Source organism: Vombatus ursinus, unplaced genomic scaffold (assembly GCF_900497805.2).
Source record: "Vombatus ursinus unplaced genomic scaffold, bare-nosed wombat genome assembly UNPS02012319.1, whole genome shotgun sequence".
Lineage (NCBI taxonomy): Eukaryota > Metazoa > Chordata > Mammalia > Diprotodontia > Vombatidae > Vombatus > Vombatus ursinus.
Window position 1 is genome coordinate 4,066,860 of NW_020952097.1, and position 18,778 is coordinate 4,085,637.

Here is an 18,778-nt window from a genome sequence, read left to right on the forward strand (position 1 = left end):
AAATCAGTGGTGAGGAAGAATCAGGAAGTGAGGCAGAAGACACCGGAAACAGGAAGTGGGAGAGTAGGCAGGGGGAGAGAAAGGAAGAGCAAAGCAAAGAAAGCTCCTCCTATCACACGGAGGGGTGGCCCCCTCCTCCAGACTTCCCTTTTGAGGAGAACGTCCCGTCTGCTCCTCCAGCTCCCTCTTATGGGGCCATGGGGGACCCCCCAACCAGACTAGGACAAATGCTCCAGAAGGCAGTGGCAGACGGAGACATGGACGCCAAGGCATGGCTAGATGCCTGCCAGGTGTTTGAGACTGATGAAGGGAGGACCTGGGCCCCTCTAGAATGGGAGAAATTGAAGGAGTTAAAAGAGGCAGTGAATACTTATGGAGTTGAATCCCCCTATGTCAGGGAATTGATGGTTCTCCTGGCTGATAGTCATATATTGACCCCGAATGACTGGAAAACCATTGCTAAAGTATGCCTTAAGCCAGGGGAGACCCTGCAATGGATGACTCTGTTTGCGGATACCGCAAAGAACTTTGTTAGAGATATGCAGAGTCGCACTCCCCAAGATGACTTTCAAAAGATAGTGGGGGCAGGGAGATATGAGAAAAATGAAGATCAGATGCGATATGACGTGGCAGTGTATGCAGCTGTCTCCCAATGTGCCCAACGGGCTTTTAGTAAGATTGAGGCTTCGGGGAAACAAAGGCCCTCCATGACCAAGATTAAACAAGGTCCTGATGAACCCTTCCCGGATTTTGTGGCCTGCCTACAGGTGGCTGTTGAGAGATCCGTGGGCGGGGGAGAAGCCGCCAGCCTCCTTGTACAGAGGCTGGCACAGGACAATGCCAACGTGAACTGCCAGAAGGCTATGCTTACATTAGATGGTGACGCTGGCCTAGAGGAGATGATAAAGAGATGTGAGCATATCGGATCCAGTGCCTTTCAACTGGACGCCCTCGCGGCGGCCATTTCGAAAGGGGTCTTAGAAGGGATGAAAACAAAAGAGACTAAATTATGTTATCAATGCGGCAAAGCTGGTCATTTTAAGGTGCAATGTCGCCAGAAACCTGGTGGTGCCCGTCCCAAGGTAATTTGTCACAGTTGTAACAAACCCGGTCATTATGCTAAGGAGTGCCGCAAGTCAAAGTCGGGAAACGGGGCAAGGGGCCCCTTGAGGGCCCCTCAACAAGCTTACCAGAAGGAAGCCCAACCCCCTCAGAGAGCGCCTTCGAGGCTGTATCAGGAATATCTCCGATTTCTACCCAGTGGGTCTGGCTTCCCCTTCACAGTAAAGGGAATTTCCGGATCGACCCCAGAGATATAACCATAGTGCCAGTGGCTGGGCTTGATTCTGCCCTCAAAGCAGCCCTCGTGGTGGGCCTTTCATTATATACCCCCGTTATTGTCCACACCACGGTTATTGCTCACCAACCCCAGCAACAGATTATAGTAACTAACCCACGTGATTCGGCGGCTTACATAGACAAAGGGGAGGTATTGGCTCAAGCCCTCCCCCTGTTGGATGGACACGATGATGATATTAATTGGATACAACGTATTGAACACAGTAAGCCATGGGCAACTATGCAAATTAAGGGGCGATCCTTCAAGGGATTATTAGACACAGGGGCCGATCGTTCTGTCATTTCACAACTATTTTGGCCCCCATCTTGGTCAGTCCAAACAGATGCCACAATGGTCAACGGGGTCGGAGGGGTGCAACAAGCATGGGTATCAGCAGAGGATCTGCCCTGGCGGTTTGCGGACAAGCAAGGAACCGTCCGACCCCTAGTGGTTGCTGGTTTGAGGTACACCTTATGGAGAAGGGATATTCTGAAGGCTTGTGGGGCATCTGTTTATATACCCCCCCCCGCAGGATTTTTGATTGGGGCTGTTGGGCAACAAGAAAACACTTCCTGTATCGGACCCACTCCTCTAACATGGAGATCTAATAACCCAGTCTGGGTACCCCAATGGCCCCTCCCTGCAGAGAAAGCCCAGGCCTTACGTGATATAGTGCAGCACCAGTTACAGGTGGGACACATTGAGCCCACGTCCAGCCCCTGGAACAGCCCAGTGTTTGTAATAAAAAAGAAATCAGGGAAATTTCAAATGCTAATAGATCTCAGGGCAGTTAACGCCACCCTAGAGCCCATGGGAACCCTACAACTTGGCCTCCCCTTCCCTAATCTAGTGCCTTCTGGATGGCCTGTAACAGTCATAGACATCCAAGATTGCTTTTTCTCCATCCCATTATCCCCAGAAGACAGAAAGAGATTTGCTTTTACCATACCCACTACCAATAATGCAGGACCAGATTTGAGATATCAATGGAAGGTCCTGCCCCAAGGAATGTGCTGCAGCCCCACCTTATGTCAGGCTTATGTGGGAAGAGTACTGGACCCTATTAGGGACAAATGGCCTAAGGCTACAATACTTCATTATATGGATGATATCTTATTGGCCACTAGCACTGATGAGGCACTAGCAAGATTAGTAAAAGAAACCGTCTCTGCACTTGCTCATTATGGTCTGGTGGTGGCCCCTGAAAAAGTCCAACAAAATTACCCACTCACATACCTTGGCCTTCGTATGGAGGCTGTTTCTATTATCAATCAAATTCCTGAACTACGTTTGATAAGATAACCACTTTGAATCACTTCCAAAAGTTAGTGGGACAGATCCAATGGCTCCGGCCCGCAAGCCCATTCCTCCTGCTGTGATGGAGCCCTTGTATGATATCTTAAAAGGAAATTCAGATTTGAACTCCCCTCGGGCATGGACTCCTGCTGCTAAGGCAGCAGTGTCCCAAATACTCTCACTTGCTGCCCAGGCTCAGACCGCCAGATGGGACCCCACAAGCACAATAGAGGTCTCCTTGGTCAATCAACAGAGCCCTTTTTGTGTTATACACCAAGGTCCCAAATTGTTAGAATTTGTATATGCAAAGAAGGCCCACAAGGTGCTGCCAAATTATTATGAGACATTAGGGGAACTAGCCTTGGCTGCCGTACAAAGGGCCGTCCACTTGTCTGGGCAGCGACCATTACTTTACTTACCTTTTGAACCTGGACACCGAGAAACCACTATGCAAATCTATTGGTCATGGGCATATTGTTCCCAATGGGCTGAGATGAGTCCCCATTCCTCCTGCCTGCTCCTTCCTATGCTAGAACAAATAACCTTGGTAGCCCCCCACCGAAAAGTCATGGGAGAACCTGTTCAAGGCCCAAATGTTTTCACTGACGCTACAAAAAACCGAAAGGCCTCTATTTATCATGAGGCCTCCAAGGAAATAACAGTATTAGAAACCCCTTATGACTCTACCCAGAAAAATGAGCTCTTCACCATCCTCCATGCTTGTCGTAAATATCCCGAGCCTATCAACATAATCTCTGATAGTCAATATGCAGTCTAGGTTCTTAGGTGCATAGAGGACGCTGTCCTCCAACCTCATAATTCCACCATATCCTTTCTCCTGAGTGAGTTACAGCAAATTTTGTTACAGTGAAACAACCCCCTCTATATCCTCCATGTTTATTCTCATCAGTCCACCTCAGGAGGCATTTTTGCGGGCAATGATGTAGCGGACCGTGCTTTACAGTACTCCTTACTGCCGGTCCTCACCCCTCCCGAACAAGCCCATGATTTTCTACACCTACCCGAGAACTCCCTGAGACGCCTGTATGGCTTAACCCGTGAACAGGCTCGGCAAATTGTGAGGTGATGCGTGCGCTGTGTTCCCTTCCTCCCCTCTTCACCTAGAAAAGGGATTAACCCACGTGGTCTCTTCCCCAATGACTTGTGGCAAATGGATGTTACTCACCTTGGCCATGTTGCTATCCAAGTCTGCATTGATACCTTTTCCAAATTTATGATGGCCACTGTATCCAGTGAGGAGCACACCCCATCAGTTATTAAGCATCTGTACCATTGCTTCGCCTCCGTGGGGATCCCTCACGTCATTAAAACTGACAACGGGCCTGCCTATTTATCTACACAAATGACTGCCTTCTTTACATCCTTTGGCATTAAGCATGTTACAGGGATCCCCTATAACCCCACAGGCCAGGCTATTGTTGAGTGAGCCCATCGTACCTTGAAAGCCACCCTTATTAAACAAAAAGGGGGAGTAGGAGGTCGGGGCTCCAGGTGGTGGCCTACCCAAGCAGACATGGATAAAGCTTTATATACATACAACTTTCTCTGTCTAGATAGGGACACGGGCCTATCCCCTAGCATGCTACAGCTAATAACACCACCCACTTGCAATTCAACCGGCTCCTTAAAAACAGCACTACATGCACCATCTCTTAACCAGAAAGTCCTCTGGAAGGACGATGAGGGAAGCTGGCAAGGCCCATCCGTAGTGTTGTGGAGAGGTCCGGGGTATTTGTGTCTTACAGATCCTGATGGCCGGAGCTGCTGGGTATCAGAAAGAAGAACAAAACGAGTTGAAGAAGCCCCGGGAGAGACGACAAGGACGAGAGAGGAGACGCAGACAGAGAAATTGGAAAAGGAAAGACAGTCAGGAATCACGACAAGAACATGACTCAGTTGAGTAACCTGTTTTCACTTTTTTGCACGATCGGGACTCTGCCACAGGTTGCTTCAGCTCCAGTGCCCTGGTCACCCCTGTCCAAGGCCACACTGCGGCAACAGGAGGAGTCGGGAGTAGAGAGATGGATCCTGGTAGAAGGTGCTCAAAGACAAATCCTGACGTGGGAAGAGGCTACTCCTGAGATTATCTTACAGGATTCAAGCTACAAATCTTTCATCTGAACTCCAGGCCTTGCGGGTGTTAATTAGACTAGCGCGGAACATATCTGACACTTGGCACCAGCACGAGACTGATGATATTGTTCATCACCTTAGCAATTGGATTAAGCATACCTCTTTCCCCATCCCTTCCCTTATAACCCATTGGGCATTTATAGCTCTCTTTGCATTTATACTGTTATTGTTACTGCCCACTATATTGGGGTGCTTCCTTAGGATTCTTAGAGGGTCGTTAGAGACACTCAAAACCGAGGCCCTAGTCTTGAGACCTCGTCTCCGCCCCCTTGATTAAACAAAAAGGGGGAATTGTGAGGGATCGTCCGATGATGGCTACAGGCCACGTGGTGAACTGGGGTAGGGACAGGATACAGGGAAGTAACCGGAGCTCACGCTCCCGAGGCAGGGGGCTGTGCCATGTGGAGTTGTGGTGAACTGGGGTAGGGACAGGATACGGGGAAGTAACTGGAGCTCACGCTCCCGAGGCAGGGGGCTGTGCCAGGTGGAGTTGTGGTGAACTGGGGTAGGTACAGGATACAGGGAAGTAACCGGAGCATGTGCTCCTGAGGCAGGGGGCTGTGCCACGTGGGAGTGGGACGGCAGAGAACGAGCTTCCTTTGTCACGTCCTCTCCCTTGGTGCAGCGCTAACCCCAGACGTCTCCTTCCGGTATCTGAACCTAGGTTCCTTTGTCATGTCCTCTCCTTTGGTGCAGCGCTAACCCCAGAAGTCTCCTTCCGGTATCTGGACCTATGCCCAATCACTGAGGGCAGACTGAGGAGGAGGAGTTAGTAAAGTATATAAGGGGCAGTAGGAGCCGGGGCTCTCTCTTGCTCTCCTGCTTGGTTTGCTGTGATGGTCTCTGATTAAAGTCCGAGTGCTTGCACCTCCCGATCGGCTCCTCTCTATGTTTATCTGGGTAGGCTCTGAAGGCTGGTAAGTATGACCCTGACAGCCTGCTCCTGTTAGGAGGAGAGTGCACGGCGCGGCCGGCACACCTACCCAAACTCAGAATATCACTCCAGGACAGCAAACTCCTCAAATTCCTATTTCTCCCAATCTTGTTTCCTACTTGTCTTTCAGGTAGACATAAACATAGAGAGGGGTGTAGACATCTGATTTTCAGCTCATTATTGCTTCTCTCCACTAATATCCATTGACATCTACCAGTGGCTCCATCTCCTTCAGGATCTTGGCAAGGGAGGGGTATCTCTAAGGAGGAATAAGTTACTCCATCTTTCTTTGCTGCCAGGTGCTCTGACCTCCATCTTTTGAGGGCATTCTTCAGCCTGGACTGAGGAATTCCCTATACAGCCACATTAGACTTTTCTGACACCCTTTTACTCTGCAGATCAATGTGATTAAATCACGGGAAATGGGTTTTATAATCTCCTGGCCTTCCCTATCCTGCCCCCTTCTCCATAAGTCCATAAGCCTAGGAAGTCAGTTTGCTGACTGACTGAATACGTCATCTACTTAAAGTTAAGGTAATTTCAGGGTCTCTTCCAGTTCTGATGACAATGACTTAATTTACTTATATGTGTATGTGTTGTATTTTTATACAGGGTGTAAGCTCTTAAGAGCAGGGTCTCACTTTTGGCTCTGAATTAGTCCATCATTTTCTTCTATCCCTAGTGCTGGCACATAGTATATGTTTAATAAATGACTGTTGGTGGACAAATTGATGAACTCTTTCAGAGATTCTGGCCTAACTCAAGTGGCTCAGGAAAAATTCTCTCTGGCCCCAAACCAGCAGGTCCAGCTAAACAGGTCTCCAAAACAAAGCCCAGGATACCGAGATACCAGTTTGACGTCAAACAAAAACCTAGTTGGTGAATAATGCAGGAATTGGAGGCATGAGACATTTTTGTATGAAGAGCTGGGCCAAAGATCCAGTGTTTTTTGAAGGAATGATTGTGTTCAAAAGCCTTTGTTACAGTATCACTGCTAAGCACTGGGAATATGAAAACAGACTGCCCTAGTCTGCAGGAAGCTGACATTCTAATGCAGAAGGCACAGCAGGAATGATTTTATGGTTTCAGAAAGGAAACACATGGGGTAGGTATACTTATAGCTGCAAGGCTACAGGTGAGCCTATCAGAAGATGGCCACATGAGGGTGTGTGCGTGTGGGTGTACATCTATCACAACAGCAGGCCCCAGGGCAGACATTTCAGAAAGGGTGAAAGTTTCTAGGGCATTGTTTTCCAATTCAAGTGGCAAGGAAATAGGGGGTGAAGTGGAGCATAGCTGGGGCATCTCCCCTCCCCCAGGTCCTAAGAAAAGGAAGATGAGAAAGAAAAGTACTGGTACCTTCTAGCTAGGCTGCTTTGTTCAAAGCCAATCCAAGAAGTGAGAATAGGATGGCCAAGAAGGACAAAAGCAGCAACCAACCCCAGCCAGGAAGCCAGGGAAGATCCTAACCATCAGCTCCACTATTGCATCCTCATTCCACCCTTTGAGAATCTTGAGTGCCATTATAAAAAATTCAGAGAGGTTGAAATGTTCCAAACCTGCTCTATCAAACTCACTCTTGGGCAACGTTTGCCCGTAAATATCCAAGGAATAAGGGTGCCTTCCCTGGGAGAAAGGATGACAGTGGAAGTAGAGAAAAGAGAGCAAAAATAGGAGGGAGATGCTGAGAAGCCTCCCAACCCTCAGCCCTTTCTGAACTCCATAGTATAAACGTCTGAAGATCCTGGAACTCCGAGTTCTGTTTAAGAATATAGGATTCAGAGCTAGAAGGGATTTAAGTGATTTTCAAAGCCAACCTCGTTGGCTTGCAGATTAAGAAACTTTGGTGCAGAGAGGGGAAAACAGCTTGCCCAAAGTCACAAAGCAGTAGAGAGCCCTAACTCCACTACCTCAAGCATCTGAGTGGACCCTGAATTCTTCTGGTCTGAAGATGCGAGGGGCTGTCAACTTAGGCCTCTCAGTCCCCAGCCTTCCAAGGGGAGCTCCCCAACAGTGATCATACAGTGGGCCAGTCCCTCCCTAAGAAGAGCCTCATCTGCTGACCCCAGTCCCATGCCCTGAAGGCTGAGGACTCTGAGGTTAGGCAACAAGAGACAGAAAGGGAGGATATCCTTGGCTGAAAGCTTATCTGGGGTAGGGGGTGGTCCCAGGAGGCCCAGGGTCTCTAGGGCCTGCATCCCCACCAGGCTGGCCAGCCCCCTGGCTGTGAGCCCGGCCACAGTCACCCTGAGCTCCCGAAGTCTGGGCAGGAAGCCTCCTATGACCTGCAGGGCCCCATCAGCAGGCACGGAGCATCCACACAGCTCCAGCCGCCGAAGGTGACTGAGGCCAGGCAGGGCGTCTCGAAGCCCCTGGTGGGTCACCCTGTAGGTGACCCTCAGCACCAGGGAGCACAGCGCCCCTTGCCGAGGCAGGGCCCGTAGCTGCGAGTCCGAGAAGGCCGGGATCTGGTCCAGCACCAGGTGCTCGAGGTGGGGCAGACTTGAGGGGCCATTCCCCGGCGGAAACCAGGCCTGGGGGAGCTCACACGACTGAAGTTCCAGGCACCGAAGTGAACGTGGCAGGCAGGAGAAGGGGATTTTGCGGAGGTCCTCTTCCAGGAGGCTGAGGCAGGCCACGTTCGGGCAGCGCTTCCCCAGTTCCTGCAGCAGGGCCGGGGACAGCAGCGGGGCCCGGGGCACGGAGAGCAGGCGGCCTCGCACCTTGAGCGTCCTCAGCCCCGAGCCCAAGTACTGCCGCAGCAGCTGCCACAGCACCTTGGGACCGACCTGTGGGGGGAAGACGGGGGATGGCCCAGCCCTTTCCCAAGGAGACCTAAAACAAGAGCCCCAGTCCCCGCCAGCCCGGGGTAGATCGTCCCCAAACACCAGGTCTCGGTTTTACCCTGTAAGGTCTCAGATCCAAGCGTTTCCAGAGAGCCTTGTCCAGCATCAGCCTCCGCCAGCGCTTACACACCCTGGGGAGGAGGGTGGACAGGGGCAGTCAAAGCCAGCGCCGCAAGGACCCCGTCCCAGCCCCCCATCCCCCAGCCCCGCCCCGGAGAACTCAGGAGAGAGGGGAGGAGGCATCACTGGGGGTCGGGGCCTTGCAGAGCCGCACCTGGAGCTCCGGAGCCGGTCTCGGAGAGGCACGAAAGACAGAATCTCCACAAGTAGCCAGTCCGGCAACTCCGAAGCCGTCGCCATCGCAACCAGCGTCGAGCTTCCGCTTCCGCTTTCCGGTGGCCGTAAAGTGCGGGCGGTGCTGTCGTGCGAAGTGAGGAAGGGGCTGTGTCTGGAGGCGGACGGGTGAGAATTTGCGACTGGGGCCGGGACCAGGGGCCCGGGCGGGGAGGCCGGGGGTGTTCAAAGTCACAGCTAGGGGCGAGGGCCGAGCGGGGAGGCCGAGGGATACCGAGTCACAGCCAGGGCCACGGGCCGACCAGCGAGGTCAGGGGTGTCCGGGGTGAAGACCTGGGACAGGGGCTGGGCGAGGTTACCCGAGTGTTTAGGGCCAGGGACCGACGTTGTTCCGGGTCACAAGCAGGGACAAGAACAGGGGTGAGAGCCGGCAAAGAGGCCGGGTGGGCTGGAAGAAAGACCCGACCCCAGACTTTTCAGATCCGTTGTGGTCCCCAGAACCATGATCGAGGTTGTGTGTAACGACCGGCTGGGCAAGAAGGTCCGCGTGAAGTGCAAGTATCCTGTTGGTGGGAAGGCGCAGAGGTCGGGTGGGGGTGAGGGGAGGGTTAGGGAGCGGGGGGGGGGGGGGCGGTTGGCGTCCCCTGGTCTGCCCTCTGCTTTCCCTTAACGTATGCCCAGCACGGATGACACGATAGGAGACCTGAAAAAACTGATTGCGGCTCAGACAGGCACCCGTTGGAACAAGATTGTTCTGAAGAAATGGTGGGTGCGGGCAGGGCTGACTCAGGTGTAAGGTGGGGAGGCTGATGTCAGGGTATGGGGTGGGTAAACCTAGATTCTGTACTCAGACGTAAGGCCCCTTCTTTTTGAAAAGGAGGGAGGTATGATGGCGCTGGCATTGCTAACTATCTATCCTTTCCATTCCAGGTACACAATCTTCAAGGACCACGTTTCCCTGGGTGACTGTATCCTTTACGTGATATCTCTTAAGAGATTATAGGGCCTGAAGGTTGTCGGGGAACATTCTTTTCTTTGCTCCCCTTCTCCCATCCTGCTCTAGCAACTGAGGACCAGAAAGGACTTAACTCTTGGGGAGTAAATATCACAGCTGCTGGTATATACCACAGCAGAGGGAGTGGGGGAAAGGGAAAGATTTGAGGAGGTTAAGGATGCAACTCTTCAGATTCCATGACTCCTACTGTCAGATGAGATCCATGATGGAATGAACCTGGAGCTTTATTATCAGTAGGGCCTGCCAATTCTGCAACCCACTCCCCATTTTTAAAGTCTCACTAATAAAAATAATTTAAATGCCACAGCTGCTTCTGGGTGTATTATTTTTTGGTGTGCTCTGAATATTATAAAGCTGGAGATGGGAAGTGAGACACTTGTTAGAAACTGAGTTTTAATGAGGGACACCTGGTTAGCTAATAGACAAAAAGGATTTACATAGTTGATTTACATTGCCCCTAAAGGATGGGGGTGGGGATGGGGAAAGGAGATGTTTTTAACTCAGCAATGCAGCAAAACTAGAAAGAGCAACTTGTTCTAAGATATTATTGGCTGCCACAGTTTAGGTAAGCACATCCTTCCCTATTGACCCACACTTCTTTAAAACATAGAAAAGTAGGGACAAAGTTAATGGAAGGGAGCTAGAATGCCTGCTCTGTCAAGTGGGAGAGGGACACCTTTAGTTCTACAGGTCCCAGTACTGATTTTTCGGGAGGAGGAAACTTCTAGGCTAAAACAAAAGGTAAAAAATTGCCGTGGGGCAGCTAGGTGGTGGAGCCGATAGGGCACAGACCCTGAAGTCAGGAGGACCTGAGTTCAAATCCAGCCTCAGACACATAACACTCACTAGCAGTGTGACCCTGGGCAAGTCACTTAACCCCGACTGCCTCACTTAAAAAAAAAAAGTAAAAGAAAAAATTGCCCCCCAACAAAAAAAAAAAGAAAAACCCAACAGGGTCCTGATTCATCCCTCACCTTTTGTCTTGAAGCTACTGAAGGCTGGATAGAGAGGGTATGGGGGTAAGCAGAATAGGAATCAGTCTCTGCTCTTGATTTCCAACCCAAGACAGTTCTACTCTTTTGGAAGGATGATATGAATCCCCAAGTCTATGAAGACTAAGCCTCTCCTCTGTCGGAGCAAAGAAGGCCCAAACAGGTCAAAATGGCTTCTGTATCTAACCTGCTAGATTAGCAAGTGTGGTGGACCTAGGAGATCATACATATAATGTCTAGGAGAGAAGTCCTGAGACAGTGAACAGTTTAAGAGGAAGGAAAAATGGTACAGAATGAGGGAAGACTGAGCCCTTACTGGAGCCCTGACATTTTAGGCAGTAGGGTGATGGGTGAGGTGTTTATTATATCACTAATATAATATTCATTAAATGCTTGCTAAGTGCTAGGGATGCAAAGCAAAAAAAAAAAAAGTTCCTGCATGGAAAGATATTTCTTGCTTTTTAATGAGATAGACAAAATGTAAATAAGTAGCTACATACAAGATAGGTAGGTAGAAAGCACTCTGAGAGGTAAAGGCATTAGCAGCTAAAGGGACCAAGAAAGGCCTGCTGGGTTAAGTAGAATTTGAGCATGTGCCTTATACGTTCCAGGCCTTGGAAGCTGCTTGTACAAAGGGAAAGGGAATGGGCTGTAGTGCTGGAGTAACTACAAGTTGGCCAGTGTTATAAGTACGTAAGTAGAGGGGCAGCTAGGTGTCGAAGTGGATAGAGAACCGGTCCTGAAGTCAGGAGGACCCAAGTTCAAATCCAGCCTCAGACCAAACACTTGACACTTATTAGCTGTGTCACCTGGGCAAGTCACTTAACCCCAATTGCCTAAAAATGAAAAAAAAAAATAAGAATGTAAGTAGAGCAGATGAGAAGACTGAGAAAGGAGGAAGGTGCCCAACAATGGAGTTTATAGTTATCCCTGCCAATAATAGGGAGTCACTGGACTTTGATAAGCAAGGGCCATAAAGTGGTCAAATCCACACTTTAGAAAAATCACATTGGCAACTTAATGGAGAATGGACTAGAGTGAGGAGAGATTTGAGTCAGGGAGACCAGTTAGGACTACAGTAGCAGTTGTGTGAGTGGGGAAAAGGGGATTATGAGATGTGAAGGTAAGAACAAGATTTGGCAAGAGACTAGAAATGGGGGGTGAGAATCTAGGATGATATCCAGGTGAGGGAAAATAGGTGTCCTTGATAGTAATAGGAGTCAAGGAGGGGTGAGTTTGGGGGAAAGGTAGTGAGTTCTGTTTTAGACATTTGAGTTTGAGAAGGCTACAGTACATACAAGTCAAGATGTACAAAATTAGTGATATATAGATCTGGTAAGTCACCTGTATAGAGATGATAAACCTGTGATTACCAAATGAGATAGTCTAGGGGAAAAAGAGGGCCAAGGACAGAGCCTTGAAGAACCTCCACAATTAACAGGTATGGCATAGATATTACTAGATCCAGCTACTGTTAACCACAACAACTATAAATTGATGGGAATACCTATCCATCTTCATTCTTCTTTCCTCTCTAAAAGCCCCATCCATCTGCTAGAGTTTATGCTCCTTGTCACAGGAAGCAGATGGGAACTCTGGCATGGGTTGGCAGTGTCATTAAGAAGAGTGTGAAAAGCCAAGAGACAGAATGAGGGATGGCTCCAGGAACTAGCAGAAGGACATTTCTGAAGGCGCATTTCAGTGATGAACTCATATGCCTGGACTCTTCAACACCTGCTGGGTCATTCATCATTCCCACCTCCTCTAGTTTCCCACTGCCAAGGCCAACGGGACTCCTCTTCCCATAATTTCATCAGCCCTATCTAGTTCTGCCCCTAAACCTGGCCTAATACCACCCAGCTGTGTTCTACTGCAGGCCCTTCCACTCTGACCTATTACTATTTACAAAGCAGGGAAAACAGTCTAGGCCAATGATTCTCAGATTTTTTTGGTCTCTGGACTCCTTTACACTTAAAAATTATTGAGGACCACCCCCCCCAAGAGTATTTATGTGAGTTATATTTGGCATATTTACCATATTTGAAACTGAAACATCTTATCATTATAAATTAATATTAATTCAGTATTGACCTCTCAGACACCCTGAAAGGGTCTTAAGGACCCCCCCAGTATTAAAGTCTCTGATGCTGTGTCTCTAATAAAGACAAATAAAAAGCTGTCCCCCCAATACAAATGGATGAACCCCACCAAGGAAAGTGGTTTGAGATGCCCCAAGCCTGATCATTTAACTTTTTTTTAAATTAATTTATTTTGATTTATCAACAATCACTTCCACAAGCTTTTGAGTTTTAAATTTTTCTCCCCCTCCCTCTCCACCTCCCTCCCCAAGATGGCACTCAATCTGATATAGGCTATACATATACATTCCTATTAAACATATTTTCACATTAGTGATATTATAAGTAAGAATTAGAACCAATAGGAGGAACCACCAGAAAGAGGAAACAAAACTCAACAGAAGAGAAAAAAATTGCAAATGGTATGCTTCAATCTGCACTCAAATACCATAGCTCTTTCTTTGGATGTGGATAACATTTTCCATCACAAGGCCTTTGGAGATGTCTTAGATCCTTGTATTGCTGGAAAGGGTTAATTGACCTTTCTGATAGGGAGACAGTCAGGTCTCTAAGACCTTGGCCCAAGGGACTGTGCACTCCTGACAGGATCACTTGTGTTATGGGGAGTGAGCCTGGATCCCTTATCTCACTCCCGATTCTTTATGTCTTAGGAAACAGATAATACCTAGATAAATGCCTCATAGCTGTTAAGCACCAACTAGATGACCGGGCCTACAAGGGGCAAAGACATAAGTAGGGTAAAGCAGGTGTGGAAAATTAAGTAAGGATTGAAAGGTAAACCTTCCCCTCCCTCAACCTCTTCTTTAAAGTAGAGGGAAAGTACTAATTATGATGTTGCACAGACTCAGAACATTCAGACAATTATCTTTTTCTTGTTGGACTTTAGTTTTCCACCTCCGTGGACTGGACCAAAGTTCTCCTAGCTCTAAGGTCTTTTTTTTTTTTTTTTAAAAGACCTGTTTTTAATGGGAAAACCTGAGGGCAAGAACAGAATAAAGAAAGGCTAATGGGGTAATTATGGACTCGAGTGCTCTAGATGCTTGACTAAGGTATACCTGGTCCTCTTGGATGACCTTAATCCTATTCCCAAAGAGATACATTAATATAAGAATTCAAAAGCACAGCTCTAAGAACAGTACCAGTGTACCATCCTATGTTCCTACCTCAAATGTGGAACATCAGTCCAGAAGGGAGTCAGGGATCGGATTGTTTGATTCCTCTTTCTCCCAATCTTATTTATTTGTCTTTCAGGCAGACACAAACACTGAAAAGGATGGGGGGGGGACTTGCTTCTCAGCTCATTGTTGCTGCCCCCATACCTATTGACATATCCACCCAAGACCCCATAGTCTTGAAGCTCTGGGGGCCCCCTTAGGCCCTATCTTTGGGAGAAACAAGCTGTTCCATGTTTATCTTCTATCCTTTGAAGGCCTTCTTTGGTAAGGACAGATAGACTGAAAATAGTCTGAGGCCCTGCATAATCCACCAGCTGCTGTGCCTTTCCCACAAATTATCTTGTATTTCTCTTGTATAAACTCGTATTAGATATTGCTGCCTCCAAAAAGGGAGATTTTTTTTCTTTGGATACCAGTGCCTAGCATAGTACCTGACACACAGTAATAACAATGATAGCTAGCATTTACATAGCACTTTAAGGTTTGCAAGGTGCTTCATAATTATTAGCTCATTTGACCCTCATAATAACCCCAGCAGTTAAGTGCTATTATTAGCCCCATTTTACAGATGAGGAAACTGAGGCAGGTAGCTTTGAACAGCCCAGGGTCATACAGTCACGTGTTTGAGGCAGCATCTGAACTCGTCTTCCTGACTAGATCTGAACACAGTTCTTCCTAACTGGGTTCAGTGCTCTTATCTACTGCCCACCTAGCCTCTTAGTGAACAATAAATACTTTTTAACTGACTGCTTCATTGAGATTGCATCACTTACAATGTTTTCCACAGCGTCTCCTCCCCTAATTTGCCTATTCAACCAACAAGCAATTATTGCCTAGCAGGTGTTTAAAAAAACCCATCAGACCCAACCATGCCAAGCTATTGACCTATATTTCTCTTTCCCTTCTCAGTTAAACTCCTGGAAAAAGCTGTCTATGCCAGTTACCTCCATTTCCTCTCCTCTCCTTCCAAAACTCTTTGCAATCCACTGTCAAACCTGCTCTCTCCAAAGCTATCAACATTAATTACCAAATCGGATGGTTTTTTCTGTCTACATCCTTTTCTACTGCATTTGACATTGTTGACTACCCTTCCTTCTCAGATACTCTCTCCTCTTTGGGTTTTCATGATACCACCCTCTCTTGGTTCTCTTCATGTCTTCTCTGCTGATTTATCATGCCTCCTACCTAAGAATATTCCTCTAAGGTTGTCTCAGACCCTCTTCTCTTCTTGTTACACAAGAGGATCCCAAATAATTAAGAGGGAAAAGGCAATATGTGGTAAATACATATTATCCCATTGAAGTATTCTAGAAGTTTCCAGATTTACAACCAATGAAATTACATTTTTGGTAGACCTTTAGAGAAATAAAATTAATTAATCTATGTATACATGCATGGTAAACTCCAGAATTTATTTCCTTTTGTATTGAAGAGAAGGTATAGGAAGGTTTACTGAAAAGCCAAAGGGTATAGGAGGGGAACAAGAACTGAAGGCTGGAAAGCCCTTTTCTATGTACTCTCCTTGTGCCCTCATTAGATCCAACGAGTCTAATTATGTATGTAGGTAAACTGAAGGCATATATATCCAGGTTCAGTCTCTTCCCTGAGCTCCAGTCCCATATTACCAGCTACCTCTTGGACATTCTAAACTATATGTCCTAGAAACTCAAACTCATGTTTTCCTAGGTCTCATCCAAACCTCCTATTTCTGTCTAAGGATATCAGTTTTCTTCCAACTCAGATAAACTCAGCATTATTTGGGACTCCCCATTCTCATTCAACTCACATATACAATCAGTTGCCAAATCTTGCCATTTCTCCCTCTACCATATACCTAGAATCCTATCTCCTCTCTTCTCAACTAGCCACCACCTTAGTTCAGGACCACAGCCTCCTAATTCATCTCTCCCTACTCCAATCCATCCTCCACACAGCAGCCAAAGTAATTTTCCTTAATCCCAAATCTGATCATATCATGCCTCTACTCAATAAATTCCAGGGATTCCCTATTTACTCTAAATCAAACAAATTCCTTTGTGGTGCTTTTAAAGCCCTTCACAACCTGGCTCTAACCTATCTTTCCAGTCTCATTGTACATCACTTCTGCAATCAAACTGGTCTTCTTGGATTCTCACTCCATTTCTCATCTGTCTTTGCACTGCCTACTCATAGAAGCCCTTTGAGATAAAACTCAAGCACCATCTTCTACATGAAGCCTTTCCTGATCCCACCAACTGCTACTGCCTTCCTTCCCTTTGTATTTACTTACTTTTTATTTATTTTTATTCTTTGTCTTTCTATAAACACATTTGTTGCTCTCCTCTCTAGAATGTAAGTTCCTTAAGATCAGGGATTGTTTCATTCTTTGTTACTAAATCTTCAACACACTGCACAGTGCCTCGAACATAATAATGGAGCTTTAAGGTTGGAAAGATTTGCTGAACAAGTGGATTAAAAGATCCAGGGGGAAGACAAACCTCAACCCTAAGTATCCTCTGCTGTCTCAAGGGATGATGTGGTCTCCATGGGAGAAAAGGTAGGAGAGTTTCTTCGGGGTGAAGATTTAGGTAAGGCTTTAGGTACACTGTCCCTGGGGAGACCTCCAAGACCCTTTTCATCCTTTTTACCCCAAGGTACAAATGTTAAAGAGCCCTAGAACTCTTTGATCAAGAAAATGGAATTTAGAGCTAGAAGGGACCTCCTTATTTTAAGTATGAAAAATCTTGGGTTTTGAGAAGGAAACTCAAGATCACACAGTCAGGATTTGAATCTTAGTCCCCTGACTCCAAATCTAGTATTCTTCTGGATCATACAGTGGGCCAGTCCCTCCCTAAGAAGAGCCTCATCTGCTGACCCCAGTCCCATGCCCTGAAGGCTGAGGACTCTGAGGTTAGGCAACAAGAGACAGAAAGGGAGGATATCCTTGGCTGAAAGCTTATCTGGGGTAGGGGGTGGTCCCAGGAGGCCCAGGGTCTCTAGGGCCTGCATCCCCACCAGGCTGGCCAGCCCCCTGGCTGTGAGCCCGGCCACAGTCACCCTGAGCTCCCGAAGTCTGGGCAGGAAGCCTCCTATGACCGGCAGGGCCCCATCAGCAGGCACGGAGCATCCACACAGCTCCAGCCGCCGAAGGTGACCGAGGCCAGGCAGGGCGTCTCGAAGCCCCTGGTGGGTCACCCTGTAGGTGACCCTCAACACCAGGGAGCACAGCGCCCCTTGCCGAGGCAGGGCCCGTAGCTGCGAGTCTGAGAAGGCCGGGATCTGGTCCAGAACCAGGTGCTCGAGGTGGGGCAGACTTGAGGGGCCATTCCCCGGCGGAAACCAGGCCTGGGGGAGCTCACACGACTGCAGTTCCACCCTCAGCAGTCTACACTAGCAGCCACTGCGACCACCCCTAAGTCGTCTCCATCGCAACCCGGCAGACGCTTCCGCTTCCCGACGGCCGTAAAGCGCAGACACCTGGTGTCGTAGTGGGTGCTCTGTGAGGCAGGAGCTAGAGCGGCTAGGCGCGTCCTGGGTGAGGGCCAGGCCTGAGGGTGGGGCCGCGGGTGTCTGGGGCCAGGGCTGGGTGATGGGCAGGCCGGGCTCAGGGGCTGCCCGGGGAAGTTGGGGATGGCCAGATTTAGGGCAGAGGCTGACCAGGAGGCTGCGGGTGGCCAGGCACAGAGAAGGGGCAGGGGCGGACTGCAGGAAATGACCCGATCCCAGACTGATTAGCTCCTTTGTGGTCCCCAGAGCCATGATCGAGGTTGTGTGTAACGATCGGCTGGGTAAGAAGGTCCGTGTGAAGTGCAAGTATCCTATTGGTGGGAAGGCGGAGGGAGGTGGGGCAGGGGCTTGGGCACGGGCAGGGCTCGCCTGCTTCCCTCTTTCTTTTTGCCTTAACATATGCCCCAGCACCGACGACTCAATAGCAGACTTGAAGAAACTGATTGCTGCACAGACAGGCACCCGTTGGAACAAGATTGTTCTGAAGAAATGGTGAGTGCGGGCAGGGCTGATTCAGGTGTGCTGGATCTAAGCTGCCCTCTGGGTGGGCGGCAGTGTTGGGCTCTGGGGTCAGGCCATGCCATAATCCCCATTCCTGGAAAATGGAAGATGATGGGGCTGCCCTGGCATTGCTAAGGAGGCTTGAGAGTGGGGAGCCTCTTGCAGAACTAACCTTCTCTCCATCCCAGGTACACAATCTTCAAGGACCACGTGACTCTGGGAGACTGTATCCTTTATTTGACAACTCTGAAGGGAACTCTAGCTTTTTGAGGAGTTATCTGTGCAGATCCTACCCCTACCTCCCCAACACTGCTGATCTATCCTTTGAAGAACACAAAGAGCTTAACTCTAGGGGGGATTAGGAGGATTGCTTAGGAGAGCCTGCCGATGCTTGGGGAGGGGGGGTGGGAGTGGGTTGGTGAGGCCACCAGTCAAGCTGTTCAGATTCTCTGACTTATACTCTCAGATGAGATCCACGATGGAATGAACCTGGAGCTTTATTACCAATAAGGGTAGCAACACCCCATCCCCCAAATCTGCACCTCTCTTCCCTTTTTAAAAGTCTAATAAAATAACTTCAATGATGGTGCTGCTGTGTGTTTTGGTCATGAACTCTGGTTATTATGAACCTGGGGTGGGGAGGAGGT

General features: G+C 48.5%; 4 protein-coding genes across 6 annotated transcripts; 2 read left to right on the forward strand and 2 right to left on the reverse strand.

The window, feature by feature from the left end:
• Window positions 1–6,666: 6,666 nt before the first annotated feature.
• On the reverse strand, window positions 6,667–9,002 carry LOC114039811 (F-box/LRR-repeat protein 12-like). Its single transcript, XM_027857695.1, has 3 exons — window positions 8,844–9,002; window positions 8,628–8,700; window positions 6,667–8,512 (listed from the first exon to the last, which is right to left on the reverse strand). The coding sequence occupies exons 1-3, from the start codon at window positions 8,927–8,929 to the stop codon at window positions 7,688–7,690; spliced, it is 984 nt and encodes a 327-aa protein (XP_027713496.1). The 5' UTR covers window positions 8,930–9,002; the 3' UTR covers window positions 6,667–7,687.
• Window positions 8,940–10,182, forward strand: UBL5 (ubiquitin like 5). 3 transcript variants are annotated; one of them, XM_027857698.1, is made up of 5 exons: window positions 8,940–9,031; window positions 9,270–9,421; window positions 9,545–9,628; window positions 9,794–9,831; window positions 10,072–10,182. In XM_027857698.1, exons 2-5 carry the CDS (start codon window positions 9,366–9,368, stop codon window positions 10,113–10,115), a joined length of 222 nt encoding a protein of 73 aa, XP_027713499.1. In that variant the 5' UTR covers window positions 8,940–9,031; window positions 9,270–9,365; the 3' UTR covers window positions 10,116–10,182. The 3 variants fall into 3 exon arrangements, with proteins under 3 accessions (XP_027713499.1, XP_027713501.1, XP_027713500.1); XM_027857700.1 differs by having other exon boundaries at window positions 8,955–9,031; window positions 9,362–9,421; XM_027857699.1 differs by having other exon boundaries at window positions 8,964–9,031; window positions 9,267–9,421.
• Window positions 10,183–16,647: 6,465 nt separating this feature from the next.
• Window positions 16,648–17,882, reverse strand: LOC114039838 (F-box/LRR-repeat protein 12-like). Its single transcript, XM_027857714.1, has 3 exons — window positions 17,562–17,882; window positions 16,929–17,513; window positions 16,648–16,692 (listed from the first exon to the last, which is right to left on the reverse strand). Exons 1-3 carry the CDS (start codon window positions 17,880–17,882, stop codon window positions 16,648–16,650), a joined length of 951 nt encoding a protein of 316 aa, XP_027713515.1.
• Window positions 17,584–18,720, forward strand: LOC114039897 (ubiquitin-like protein 5). Its single transcript, XM_027857813.1, has 5 exons — window positions 17,584–17,658; window positions 17,877–17,936; window positions 18,039–18,122; window positions 18,320–18,357; window positions 18,598–18,720. The coding sequence occupies exons 2-5, from the start codon at window positions 17,881–17,883 to the stop codon at window positions 18,639–18,641; spliced, it is 222 nt and encodes a 73-aa protein (XP_027713614.1). The 5' UTR covers window positions 17,584–17,658; window positions 17,877–17,880; the 3' UTR covers window positions 18,642–18,720.
• Window positions 18,721–18,778: the final 58 nt, after the last annotated feature.

What these genes read in the sequence shown, in the direction of transcription:
- LOC114039811 (XM_027857695.1), bottom strand. Translation starts at nt 8,929, where the DNA reads ATGGCGACGGCTTCGGAGTTGCCGGACTGGCTACTTGTGGAGATTCTG. An exon ending in GACCGGCTCCGGAGCTCCAG is followed by an intron (nt 8,701 to 8,843) that starts GTGCGGCTCTGC and finishes CCTCCTCCCCAG; the next exon opens with GGTGTGTAAGCGCTGGCGGA. An exon ending in TGGATCTGAGACCTTACAGG is followed by an intron (nt 8,513 to 8,627) that starts GTAAAACCGAGA and finishes TTCCCCCCACAG; the next exon opens with GTCGGTCCCAAGGTGCTGTG.
- UBL5 (XM_027857698.1), top strand. Translation starts at nt 9,366, where the DNA reads ATGATCGAGGTTGTGTGTAACGACCGGCTGGGCAAGAAGGTCCGCGTG. An exon ending in AAGGTCCGCGTGAAGTGCAA is followed by an intron (nt 9,422 to 9,544) that starts GTATCCTGTTGG and finishes ACGTATGCCCAG; the next exon opens with CACGGATGACACGATAGGAG. An exon ending in CCACGTTTCCCTGGGTGACT is followed by an intron (nt 9,832 to 10,071) that starts GTATCCTTTACG and finishes TCCTACTGTCAG; the next exon opens with ATGAGATCCATGATGGAATG.
- LOC114039897 (XM_027857813.1), top strand. Translation starts at nt 17,881, where the DNA reads ATGATCGAGGTTGTGTGTAACGATCGGCTGGGTAAGAAGGTCCGTGTG. An exon ending in AAGATTGTTCTGAAGAAATG is followed by an intron (nt 18,123 to 18,319) that starts GTGAGTGCGGGC and finishes TCTCCATCCCAG; the next exon opens with GTACACAATCTTCAAGGACC. An exon ending in CCACGTGACTCTGGGAGACT is followed by an intron (nt 18,358 to 18,597) that starts GTATCCTTTATT and finishes TTATACTCTCAG; the next exon opens with ATGAGATCCACGATGGAATG.
- LOC114039838 (XM_027857714.1), bottom strand. Translation starts at nt 17,882, where the DNA reads ATGGCTCTGGGGACCACAAAGGAGCTAATCAGTCTGGGATCGGGTCAT. An exon ending in GTCGGGAAGCGGAAGCGTCT is followed by an intron (nt 17,514 to 17,561) that starts GCCGGGTTGCGA and finishes AGTGGCTGCTAG; the next exon opens with TGTAGACTGCTGAGGGTGGA. An exon ending in AGAAGAATACTAGATTTGGA is followed by an intron (nt 16,693 to 16,928) that starts GTCAGGGGACTA and finishes TTCACCCCGAAG; the next exon opens with AAACTCTCCTACCTTTTCTC.